Below are 13389 nucleotides of genomic sequence, written 5' to 3'. Positions count from 1 at the left end.
GCACCTTCATGACTAGTATATAAATAGTTTCAGGTTAATTGACTTTGAGACCTCAACATTTCAAATCCCTATTATCCTAGCATTATTTTTGATGAGCCTGGTAGCTAGGGATTTTCAGCTTTGAGAATACATCTGGCCTGCTTGTCCTCTGAGAAAGTAGTTATCTTTAGCAGGTGTTCTCCGAGGACAGCAGGCCATGTGTTCTCACATACCCTTCCACCTCCCCTTAGAGTTATATTGTTTAGCTATTTTACATGACTGAGAGACCCGAGCTCATGTGTCAGGCGGGAAGGCACTAGCGCATGCGTGGTGGGACAGTGCTAGAAAATTCTACATTAATCTAGCTAGTCAACAGCTGCACCAGGCTCCGTGGAATCACCCAGCTGTGAGAGTACTTAGCTGCTGTCCTTGGAGAACACCTGCTACAGGTGAGTAACTTTGCTTTTTGGACTTGTTCATCATCTAGGAACTTGTTCGTACTTCTTTTGAACCCCTCTGTTAGGCATCTGGACCATGTCCTTCAGCAACAGATTCCATAGCTTAATTATGTGCTGTGTGAAAAAACACTCCCTACAGTTCTTCTTTAGTCTGCTGCTAGTTTCATGGGGGTATCCTTTTAGTGTTTGAAAGGTTAAATAAGTGTACCCTGTTTAATAGTTCCACCTCACTCGTGATTTTGTAAAGCTCTATATGCCCTCTGTCCAGTGGCGTAGGAAGGGGGGGGCGGTGGGGCGGTCCGCCCCGGGTGCACGCCGCTGGGGGGGTGTCGTCTCCGTTGGTTCCTTGCTCCCTCTGCCCCTGAACAGGTTACTTCCTGTTCCGGGGCAGAGAGAGCAAGGAACCAATGGAGTCGACGCAGCTCCCAGCGACGTGGACTCGGGGGTGGATCAGCCCTCCCGCCCACCCCTCGCTTCTAAACTAGGTAAGATCGTGCTCCGGGGGAGGGTGCGTGCCGGAGGGGGGGTGTGCGCCGAAGGGGGCGCCATGCTGCACCGGGGGGGGGGGGGTGCGCAGCGGCGACCCGCCCCTGGTGTCAGCCGCCCTCGCTATGGCACTGCCTCTGTCAGCTCCTATCCTGCCTTTTTTCATAAAAGAGGTATTGTATACCCTTTATCATTTTTGTTGCCCTTCTGTGAATTTCTTCTTTTTACACAGTGTCTTTTAAAAGAGAGGGCAATTACTCCTGCATAAAGTATTCAAGGTGCTTTCGCGCAACGGATCTATACAGAGCTATAATGATATTCTTTGCTGATAAGCAGAATCAAAACAGCCACATATGTGGGTGACATCACCACCTGGCTGAGTCAAGCTGGTCTCTAACCTCTGAAAAACATTGCCGATCATGTGCATGACTGTCTCCTCTTCTCCCATAGGTCAAACAGGAATTATGGGTAATTGAAAGCAGCTCAAAAAATGAGGTTTAAGTAAAGAACAAAAGTGGTATAATATTTTTCAAGTCATATCAGACTTGAAATGCAGATTTTTCAAGTCTGATATGATGTGGTAAAGAATTCCACAAAGCTGGGACCAGAAAATAAAATCTACTTTCCCTTGTTGATTCCCACACAATTTGTGTGTTTGCTGTGTGGGGCCAACACAAGATGTAACAAAATGCAATGTGTTTGTATGTCACTGAGGGCCATTCTAAAAAAAATGCCAAAAATAGTAGTACAATTAAAATTGTATTCTACCTCTAACCATTAAATTCAAAAATGGTAGCATAGTTTAACTTGCACATTAAACTAAAAAGAAAATTGTAGGCCTTCTAGTCCAGTATAGGACTCCCAAGTCAGGGAAATTCCTGTGCGATTCCAGAGTGGCCTCAACCTCCTCTCCTCCAACCTATTTCTTACCCACTCAGTATTCTACCCATCCTACAGAACCTACTATAGATCCCAATATACTTAACTTTCCTGGCTCTTGTCTTAAATGCAAACCATATTTTCCAAAATTTTTCTAAGATTGTCGATACAGAGTTATACATTCGGGTTTAAGATTCTTTACGCTAATATAAGATTCCTTATTTAAACATCTTCCATTTTTTCCTCTTCTTTCCCAAGGAGAAGTCCCATCTTCCCATTTAACCCTACCCAAATATGTTTTGCAACTTATGTTGCACATTCAGCACTATATGCCTTTCTTTATCTGTATGGTGGCAGTTCAATTCAGGTCACTGATTTCTGCCCAATTGGTACTATTTTAAAAACAGCCATAGCAGAAGACCAGGAAAATTGAGTAAAACGGGCCTTTAAAGGAAGCCTATAGTTTAAGAGGGGTGGGGTTACTGAATAATTAGGCTGTGTATAGATGGGCTATTGACTGGGGTAGGTGTGTAATTTAGTTTATGGGGTCCCCAGTTCAGAGGTCCCAGACCTAGAGGGTCCTGGGTATGGAATGTGTGAGTGTTTGGCCTTTTTCTTTCCTAACTTAAAGTAAATATTAGAATTTTACTTAAACTCTAGGAACGTAGTAAAAAATGAGTGCAAACAAAAAAAAAAAAAAAAGCAAAACGTTTGGTTACTTTACTGCATTGAGAATAATTCAATTTGCAACTCACTCTGTGCCAATAACATGGAAAGTTTCTAAAATTATTATTCTTTTTTCACATACAATTTTTGTGACCTAAACCATTCCTACATGAGATCTAAACTAAAAATGCACTAAGTTTGGCATCTTTGCACCTAAGTGATTATCCCAATGTATCTTATTGTATTGGTCTCTGAGAACATACATTTGTTTTGCAAATGTCAGTTTATTTGATGATTATACAAGGACCCATAACTAAAAGAGCATATACAGACTCAAAAGTAGAATAAAAATGTGTTTATATAAAGTTTTGCATTTAAAAATATGGGATTCCCCGGGAGGGATAGGGAGGGGAAAAGGGGAGGGGGGAGAGATTAAGCACAAATAGACAAATGTATATAGTGTTGATATCAGCATGGAAAGTGAAATTGAGGTTGTAACCTGTTATCTTCAATGCATAGAATATGTTACATTTGTCAATAAAAATGATTGAACTTTAAAAATATGGGATTCAATGCTCAAAATGAGTTAACTGGTTGAGAGGCTCTTAGCTGGTAGACTCATGCTGAGTGGGCCTCAAGGGAATATTCTGCAGCATTTACCCACATAGTGCCACTGAATATCCCCTCTAACCACCAAAGCTGAAACCAGCTATTTTGTGGACAGTCCAGGGGCAAGCTGATATTCAGCCCTTAACTGGTTAAGTAAACCGGTCAAATAGGGCTTTATAACTTATGTCTTGTCTTTGGTTGGTTAACTGGTTAAGGCAGGGGCGTAGCCAGACAACAGATTTTGGGTGGGCCTAGGCACGAAGTGGATGGGCACCAAACGTTCTCTCCCCCCCCCCCCCCCCCCACCACCACCACCCAAAAAATATCTCAGCTGGCAGGAAAATGCTTCCTTCCACCTTGGCAGTCTGCAGCAGGCATGCACTGAAAACTGAGCATGCACAGGTGCCAGTATTGTGGAGAGTAGAATTGTGTTACTATCGGGGGAAAGTCTTCAGCTGGCAGAGCTTGGGATCTCCACCAGCTACCGCGAAACATGTGCTACTGTTGGGTGGGCCTGAGCCCACCCAGGCCCACCTGTGGCTACGCCACTGGGATAAGGGCTGAACATTGGGTGATATTCAGTCCAATAATTGACTTAGTAAGTGAATAAAATTAGTACAGCAAAAAGGGCACCAGTCTTGAGTATCAGCTAGTGCTCAGTTTTCTGAGTGACCCCACATACCCAGATATTCAGTGCCAGAGCCTGGACATGGCCTGGGCATTGAATATCTGGGCTCTATTCTGCCTGCAGCGGTCAGCAACTTAAAAACCATTGACTGCCACAGGCAGAATATTACTCCTAAAAACTCATGAACCTCTAGGACCCAGTGGATCTTTTATGCTTGTTCTACTATGTCCAGCATTATTGCAGATTAAGAGAGAACATGTGCATTCTGTCAGATTGATTAAATGATCCCTGATACTTTATTATAAAAAAAGTAAAAACTGCATGCAGACTGGGAATACTGAAATTATAGTTTGAGTAACCCCATTTTTTTTCTCTTGGGAAAAGCAATACTAAATGGAATTTGGGGGGGGGGGGTTAATTGTACTTTTCATACAATTGGTATATTGTACAAGTTTTTAGATAATTTTGAGATAAAATGTACAAACCAAATTAAATATAAATTTCCTCATTTCATTTTTCACTCCAGGCGAGTGTACATATCTTATCTGGATAGTATACATTTCTTCCGTCCACGGTGCCTCCGAACAGCTGTTTATCATGAAATTCTTATTGGATACCTAGAATATGTGAAGAAACTTGGGTGAGTGACTTTTCTGATTTCTCTAAACAACCTTTCCTTGTGCAGTTACTAAGAAATAACAAAAACAATTTGAATTTGTTTTCAGTAGCTACTACCCTATCATGGTGCTTTCATTTCCCCAGGAAAACAAAGTAGGGATGGACAAATGGCCTTCCAAAAAAGGTCCATAGAGCGATGAGATTCCAGAGGTATGATCAAGAGTCAAATGTTTATTGAAGTGCCAAATCAAATGGCAGATGAAATTTAATGTGGACAAACGCAAAATGATGCACATGGGGGAAAAATAATCCAAATCATAGGGTCCACCTTGGGGATCAGAACCCAAGAAAAAGATGTAGGTGTTGTTGTAGATAATACAATGAAATCTTCTGCCCAGTGTGTGGTGGCAGCCAAAAAAACAAACAGGGTGCTATGAATTATTAGGAAAGGGTGGCAGTTAACCATGGTTTGTCACAAAGCGGTAAGTATTTGTTTGATTATATGAATCTCGGATGAGGACTGATTAGGGGGCTGGAGTGTGGGTTCAGGGGGGAGGGATGGAAAAAATATGGATGGTGTGTATGTGCGCAGGGAGGAAACTGGAAAGAAGGTGGATGGCATGTGGGTGTAGGGATGGGGCCTGGAAAAAAAGGTGGATAGCATGTGGGTGCATGGAGAGGGGCTGGAAAAGACAACACCAAGCACAGATTTCCCATTGATTTATTTTTTAAAGATGAGGGTGATGGGTGGGGGGATTTGCTTTAAAATTGTTGTTTTTGAATGCATTTTATTTGTGGCAATAATGTTAATACTTGTTTGTTAAATGATAAAAAATATATTTCCTTAAAAACTGAAGGTACGCCTTGACAATTTTTGCGCCTTGTAAATGTGCCACAAGATGAAAAAGGTTGAAAACCGCTGCTTTAGATAAAGTGCACAAAGTTTGCAATTCTGTCTGAATGATTCAGCCTGCTTAGTCTTTTTAGGAACATGATTGGAATGGAGCCTTCAATTAAAAAGCACTGTCGGACCATGTGCACAGGCTGGGCCCATGCCAGGAGGTTAATGTTTGACCCCCAGTGGTGATCTATCATCTACTGAACTATGTACTTAAACAAGAGATTTTACACTTGCTCAGAGGAGGCAAACAAATGATACTATATAATGAACAGAAGGTGTTGTGCTTTCAAGATTAGTCAGCGTTGCCAGACTGGGACAGACTGAAGGTCCATCAAGCCCAGCATCCTGTTTCCAACAGTGGCCAATCCAGATTGCAAGATCCCAAAACAGTACAATACATTTTATGCTTCTTATCCTAGAAATAAGCAGTGGTTTTTCCCCAAATCCATTTTAATAATGGCTTATGGACTTTTCTTTTGGGATGTTATCCAAACCTTTTTTTAAAACCTGCTAAGCTAACTGCTTTATCACATTCTTTGGCAATGAATTCTAGAGTTTACACATTGAGTGAAGAAATATTTTCTCTGATTTGTTTTGAATTTACATCTTTATAGCTTCATTGCATGCCCCCTACTCCTAGTATTTTTGGAAAGAGTAAACAAGTGATTCACGTCTACCCTTTCCACTCCACTCATTATTTTATAGACCTCTATCATTATATCCCCTCAGCTGTCTTTTCTCCAAGCTGACGAGCCCTAGCCACTTTAGCCTTTCCTCAGAGGGAAGTCGTCCCATCCCCTTTATCATTTTTGTTGCCCTTTTCTAATTTCACTGTCTCTTGAGATGCGGTGACCAAAATTGCACATAATATTCCAAGTGCTGGTGCACCATGGAGCGATAACATCCTACAAAGGCAGAAGGGCTCCCCAACCTGTTAGCTCTCTGTTGGGGTGTATTGAACGGTACGCCATTCTGCATATTGGAGGTGTTCAGCCACCAAGTGAGGTCTTGTTTGATCTGCGGTATTATAGTTATTTTGTGCACGTTATACTGATCCCATTGAGTTTTGAGACCCCATTGAATGGGACGCATGCGAAGTTGTGCCATAGAAATTCCAACTGTTGTGGCTGACGTGTTCTAAGAGTTTGAATAGGGATCTGGAGTGCATGTCTCCGTCTGTAAAAAATTGTATTTTGAGCATGTGGATGGTGTGCACTCAATCATGTGAAAGGAATAATCAAGCTTGGGTTTTATCGAGGATGGCACCAATGAACTGAAGTGACAGAGTTGGTAGTAGGTGTGATTTTTGTGTGTTGATGATGAATGAACATGAAAATGGCCACCGCTTCGACAGACGTGGAACTCACAGCTCCGGAGGCCCTCTGAAGTTCAGCCGCTATTCAGTTGAGCATTGGCCTGCTTTCGCTTGATCCTTACTTAATCAAAGTGCTCCAACGTGTCACTGCGAGTTTGCGAAGCTGATGACCGGCCATCTCTGAAAACTGGCCGGCTTTGTTCATCGCCGCCATTCCGTGGCCTAACCGCCCACCAACTGCAGTCTGGCCCAATTGTGCTCTAGGTGCAGCGACATTGGTATCAGTATCAGTTTAATTGTGGAGTGCCTACCGCCTACTAGCCCAAATTGGAAAGCCTGCGTCTGGCTTCCTGCGGACATTCAGCCTGCCTTCCGTACCTCCTCATTTCACTCGACCGTTACTCCAACTGTGCTACGGGCCAGCAGCCAATTAGCTCCCTCCTACAGTCAGGCTTCTCGGCCATTCGTTGCTATAACCTGCAATCTGCCCTGCACTGTCTCAATTTAACGTCTTCTCCGTGGTGCCCCGCCTTCTCTACCACCAAGCAGCTGTTCATCGCTGGCATCCACCACCCACTCAGCTATTCGTTACTGGAGTTTTTGAGTGTGTGAACGGATTGCAGCACCAGCTCTCCTGCCCTGCAGTCCGAGATGATGTACAGTCGACTGACTCCAGTTTAAACGAGGGGTTCCTGCTTCAGCTACTGCTCTAGTGACAGTGTCTTCAGCAAGGATTCATTTACAATGTTTTCCTCTACCCTCCTCTTTGTTATTTACTCCTCTATCCTTATCCACACCGCGCTCACTGTGACTGAACCTGTGTTGAACATCATTCCTCTTGTCTCTCACAGCAGAAGAATTTTGCCTTGCTGTCCAGCTCACCATGCTTTTAACTTGGAGCAAGTGTGCATCCTTAATTTGGCTAACCTCCCTCCTGCAAGACCTAGATGCCTAATAAATGTCTTGCGTGACATTAGGCAGGCTGATCAGTTCCTTCAGCTTCGCGTGGGTTACATAAACTCCAGGTCCGTGGTGAATAAGCCTGAACTTATATCGGATTGGATCATATCTGAGGACCTAGATCTCCTCTTCCTTACAGAAACATGGCTCCAGGTGCCTAATGACCCGATTGTGCTAGACCTGTGCCCTCCGGGATTCAAGTTCGTACACTGGGATAGACAAGGAAAGAGAGGCGGAGGGATATTGTTAATTTATTGCTCCTACCTCACAGTAGAAACTTGCGCTGATCACTTATCCAACATTCTACTCTTCGTGGTCATCTTGCTTGCGTCCTGTTTTACAGACCGCCTAATGCCTGGAAATCTTGCCAGACAGAGCTTATGGACTTCATCTCCAGCACGTGCATTGCTCACTCAAATATCTTAATTCTGGGTGATCTTAATCTCCATTTGGAAAGCCAATTATCTATGGATGCAACCCATTTCCTGGATTTCCTCTGCCTTTGGAACCTCAGTTGACCCAGCATCTGTCCATCACACTCAAAAGGTCACTCGCTAGATCTTCTCTCCTATAAATTCATCGCCACTACAATTTCCAGCTAGATGGCATCAGGTGGGTGGCTACACCTTGGTCTGACCATTTCAAACTACAATTCACCTTGCACTGGTTAAAATCGGGCATTTCCCAACAAAGCAATCCCACTGCCTATTTCTCAAGGGGTGTAGTTGATCCTCAGCTATTTTGGCGATTGTTCTGCAGTGATAATTGGTCAGCTGACACAGACTCACTTCATTATCTAACTGCCTGGGAGGACAGATGCAAGTGTGCCCTCGATGAAATCACACACTTGCGACGTAAAACATCCTACAATCGCACGTCCACGCCTTGGTTCACTGTGGAGCTAAAAGTACTAAAGACACAAATCAGAAAACTTGAAAGAGCATGGCGTAAATTGAGAACCGATTATACCCTCAACACATGGAAATCAAGTCATTGGAAATACAAATACGCCATCAAACGTGCGAAGCGATCATACTTTTCGGAAAAACTTACATCAGCTGGCAAGGACGCTAAGAAAATTCAGCGACTCTTGAATTCGTTCCTCGATACGCGCAGAACTCTGTCCACGCAAACCGCCTGTCCCTCTGCTGACGAGCTTGCAACCTATTTCAGTGAGAAAATCCAACTGTTACGAAAATCACTACTCGGCAGTACTGCTGTTGTCGAGGACTTTCTCATATCACTGGACTCACCACCAGACCTTTGCCCAGCAGACTGCAGCTGGTCCACCTTTAGCTCTGTAACTGTTGATGCTATAGCAAGAGTGCTTTCAAAGTTCTCAAAGAAACGTTGTGGTCTTGATATCTGCCCTCGTCATCTGTTAAAAACTACGCCTGAATGCTTCATCGTGGATTTTACCTCCTATCTAAACTTCATGCTCGAACGGGGTCTTTTCCCTTCTACGCATGGAAGCATTCTTCTCATACCAAGTCCCAAGAACCCAAAGATAAATGCTGATGTTATTTCAAATTATCGGCCAGTAGCTTCAATCCCATTACTTATTAAAACAATGGAAAGTTTGGTCACTACTCAGCTCACTGATTACGTGCGGAACTTGAACATTTTACATTGCTCTCAATCGGGGTTCTTTCCGCAGCAGAGCACCGAAACAGTTCTGGTTACTGTTCTATCTAATTTCAACAGGGAAATAACCACTGGGAACCAAATCTTATTAATGCAATTTGTCCAGTGCGTTCGACATGGTGGCTCATGAGCTTTTGCTGTACCTGCTGGATACATTCTGAATAAGTGGGAACGTGCTACTGGATCAAGGGTTTCCTATCCTCCCAAACCTACCGAATCAAAGCTAATGCCAACATTTCTGCACCATGGAAAGCCGATTGTGGGGTACCTCAGGGCTCACCCCTTTCTCCTATCCTTTTCAATGTCATGCTGATTCCACTAGCAAAAGCACTATCAAAACTCGGCCTTAACCCATTCATTTATGCGGACGATGTGACCATCTACATCCCTTTCCGGTCAACACTAGCTGAAATCTCTGGAGAAATAGACGCCAGTTTTTCCATCATGGATTCCTAGGCAAAGGCGTTTTTGTTTAAGCTTAATAAAGACAAAACACAACGTCTTATCCTTTCGTCCCAGTACTGTAAAGTTGTCCACAGAACAGTCGCCGTTAAGGACTACAAACTTCCAATCTCCAATAGCCTGAGTATGTTCTATGCAATGTGGAGGCTGAAGCGTATCGGGCATTTCTTAACACAGGAGCTATTCCGTACCCTTGTTCACTGGCTGGTCCTGTCCCATATAGACTACTGCAGTGGGATCTATGCCGGTTGCCGGGACTATATTATTAATCATCAAACGGCTCAAAACACAGCCGCACAACTTATCCTGGGGAAATCACGCTTTGTTCCTGCTCAGCCGCTCCATTTTCAATTACACTAGCTCCCTATCAAGGTCCGTATTACATTTAAAATTTATTCACTTACACAGAAGATAATCTATGGAGAAGCCCCTGAATACATGCTTACTCTAATCGATCTGCCCTCTAGAAATGCCCAGAGCTCTGCAAGGACTTACCTCCATCTTCATTACCCCACCTGTAGGCATGTAAAATACAAGACTCTTTGTGCTTCGTCCTTCCCCTACATCAGCACACAATCCTGGAATGTCCTGCCATGACAGCTTAAGGAGCTCGTCAACCATCAGCAGTTCAAGAAGTCCTTAAAGACCTTATTCGCCAAGGCTTATTCCCCTGGCTGCTCCACTGTTTAACCTCTACCACTGTTTGACTCTTCACCCCTGTCCTTTGCCCATGTCATCCCGTGTATCTTCCCTTCCTGTCACATTCTGTTTCTGTGCCATCTCTATATTGAATTGTATACTCTTGACTTAATGTAAGCCGCATTGCGCCTGCTTATGTGGGAAAATGTGTGGTAAAAATGCACCAAAAATGAAACCGAGAGATTCCATGTTGTTGTAGTGTGAAGAGCTTGTAAGAGTTCTCTTTTGGAGTGCCCAACAACCTGCCAATCGTCTAAGTAAGGAAAGACAAAGATTTGTCTCCTCCTGAGCTAGGCTGCTATTACTAAAGTCTTGGTAAATATTCTGGGGGCAGTGGATAGGCCAAATGGAAGAACACTATTGAAAAAGTTAATTTTAGAATGTGAAGCACAGATATTTCCAATGCATTGGGGTGTGTTGTAATGTGAGTGTAGGTATCTTTTACATCTAGTGTCACTAACCGAGACTGCTGAGAAATGAGAAGTAGGATTGTTTGTATACATAGCATTCTTGTATATATATATTTTACTTTTACTTTTTTTTTTTTTTTTTTTTTACTAACATGTTCAGGGATTTGAGACCTCCCAATTTCTTTGGAATCGGGAAATGAGAGTAGAAGCCCTAGCTGGCTGATGGAGGGTTCACCAGTTCTATTGCTTGGGTTGAAGCAAAGATTGAATTTTCTGGAACAATATGGTGGCTTGCTGGGTTGTAGACTGGGTGAGAATAGGGTGATATGTTGTAGGAATTTTGATGAAATTTATTTTGTAGTCGTATTTGACTAGGGTGAAAACCCACTGGTATCGTAATGTGCTGCGAGGCTTGAAAAAGAAACGAATGCGGCCCCCAAGTGGTAAAATGTCTAAAGCTTGGAGTAGCATTTGTGGGTAATGTGTTGGAGGAATTTGGAGCTTTCCGTTTTCTTGGATGTGATCTTCAAACTGAAAATTGTTGTGAAGGTTGAGGTTGCTGTGGGCTTGAATAGGGCTGATACCTTTCTTGTAAAAAGGTTGGTAAGGATAAGGTTTCCTATAAGTGAAAGACCATCTTTTGTAAGATGTAGTGTCAAATAGGGTTAGAGACATCTTTAAATGTGGCTTGATCTTTGACTTGTGTGACTGCTTATTTTACTTTATCTCCAAAGAGATTGTCCCCTAGACATGGGGCACCTGCTAATCTATCTTACAGATCATCTCTGAGTCCTGACACACGTGACCAGGCTACTCGTCTTACCGCAGAGGATAGAGTTCTTGGGCATGAAGTTGTATCATAAAGATCATACATGTTTGTGATCAAATGAAAAGTGATTTTCTTCCATTTTATTACGGAAAAGGTGTAGAGATGGATTCTAATTCAGCATATAGTTTAGAATGTTGTTAATATTTTGAGTTGATGAGCTGCTATTCTTGAGGCAAGCATGACATCTGGAAAAATTTCCTGCCTACTATATCCAAAGTTTTAGGTTCTTTCCCTGGAGTGTAGAAAGGATGAGACTTTGAAGAATTTGATTTATTGATTGCAACTTCAAAAACCATGGAATCATGAGGGAGTTGAGTTTTTTCATGTCCTGGTGCGGACTGGACTTTGTATTTTTTATCCAGGCATTTGGAGATAGGCTGTTGAGAATAGGGATTTTGCCAGGTCTTCGCTTGTAATACCTATAGAATGATGTGGGTAGGGACTGCAATTGGTCCTGAAGGAGAGTCTTGCCACTTTTAAAATGCTTTGAAAATCCTTTTTGTTCATAACTGCTGTTTCTGTTCCCTGTGCCAGGTCCTACAATACCTTTTGTATAAATTTGGAATAGTTAACATCCTCTGGAGGAGGATCAGATTTTGGTGGATCTGGTTGGTGAGGTTTGTCAGTGGAAGTGGATGGGTGTTCCATATCTGGAAAGAGGGTTCTTCTGAAGAAATCTCTTCAGTAGGCGCCAAAGACAAATGTGTCCGTTGTTGTGATACTGGGAAAGGACGATTTCTTTTTAAAGAAGGTGCTGGTGAGGGAGTGTGAGGCACAGGGAAATGAGCAGATTGATATAAAAGAGGCGAAGATGGAGATGGTTGCTGCAACACGTTTTGAAAGAGTTGTAGTAAAATGGAAGAAGTGTCTTGTGTGGCATCAAGTTGTTGAGGCACAGAGACCTCAGGGAGAATAGTAGATTCCTGAGGTGGGTGCTGTGGCTGAAGAGCAGAGGTTAAAGTAGCAGGTTTGGAGCAGTGCTTCAGTCTCACTTTTTTTTTTTACTTACCTTTTTCAAGGCTGAGTTGTACAGGAAGCTTGTACATTGAAAGGTGAAGGAGTTGTCAGAAACTGATTTGCTACTTGTGCGGACTTCACGTCTGAAGAGGAATCAAGTGGTTTCTTGTGTTTGAACGAGTGTTCCTCATGGTGACTTCCCTTTTTGCAACTTTAATATACTGCCTCTTTGTGTAAGCAGCCATGAGAGAGTCCCCTGAGGGGCTGGGTCAGTGGTGCTGGAAACCTGTGGGTACTCCTAGTGAGCCCATAGGGTTTATCAGAGAAGGTGAATCTCCGGAAGTCAAGTATGCTGGTACAATAATTTGGCCCTTTGGGTCAGTACAGGTAGGATTAATCTGGGTAAAATGAAATTCATTCAGCTTTCCTTTCCCAGAGGAGAGCAATGTCCATCACAGTACGTGGAAAAGAGAGAACTGAATAACAGTGTGTGACGTGCCTTAAAACGGGAAGGTCACCTTTGTACCCGATTTGGCTGTTGAAATTAAATAAGCAAGCTAGGGAGAGCATGTCCAAGCAGGCAGCCCACAGAGAAGGCTACCAAGTGTGTCTGCATTATCCTGTGATACAGAGAAAGCTTTCAAGCAGATTGATTTGTGAGTACATGTTTCTCGTTCCCGGGAACTCTGTTCTTCAGGGATTGCTCAGTGATGTCGTGAAGGTGTTGTATGAGGGACCCCCAAGCAAGTACTGGGATGTATAGGGACTTATCTGTAGGTTTTTCAAAATGAGGGACCAGACAGGGATACCTCTTATCCCCCTCCCCCATTTTCTTTTGTTTATAATGACCTTAGATTCATTCTTAAGAAGAGCTTAAAATCATGCAGAA

The 13389-nt window shown here is 43.1% G+C and overlaps 1 protein-coding gene across 1 annotated transcript in view; it reads left to right on the top strand.

Annotated features, from left to right (window-relative positions):
• Positions 1 to 13389, top strand: part of CREBBP (CREB binding protein) — an 846007-nt gene that overhangs the window by 699094 nt on the left and 133524 nt on the right. Inside the window, exon 26 of the mRNA XM_030211575.1 lies at positions 4232 to 4345. Coding sequence (XP_030067435.1) covers positions 4232 to 4345 — 114 coding nt within the window. The remainder of the gene's footprint in view (positions 1 to 4231; positions 4346 to 13389) is intronic.

This window comes from Microcaecilia unicolor, chromosome 8, assembly GCF_901765095.1.
Source record: "Microcaecilia unicolor chromosome 8, aMicUni1.1, whole genome shotgun sequence".
Lineage (NCBI taxonomy): Eukaryota > Metazoa > Chordata > Amphibia > Gymnophiona > Siphonopidae > Microcaecilia > Microcaecilia unicolor.
Note: the sequence above shows the minus strand (reverse complement) of the source record. Positions and strands in the feature narration are given on the sequence as shown.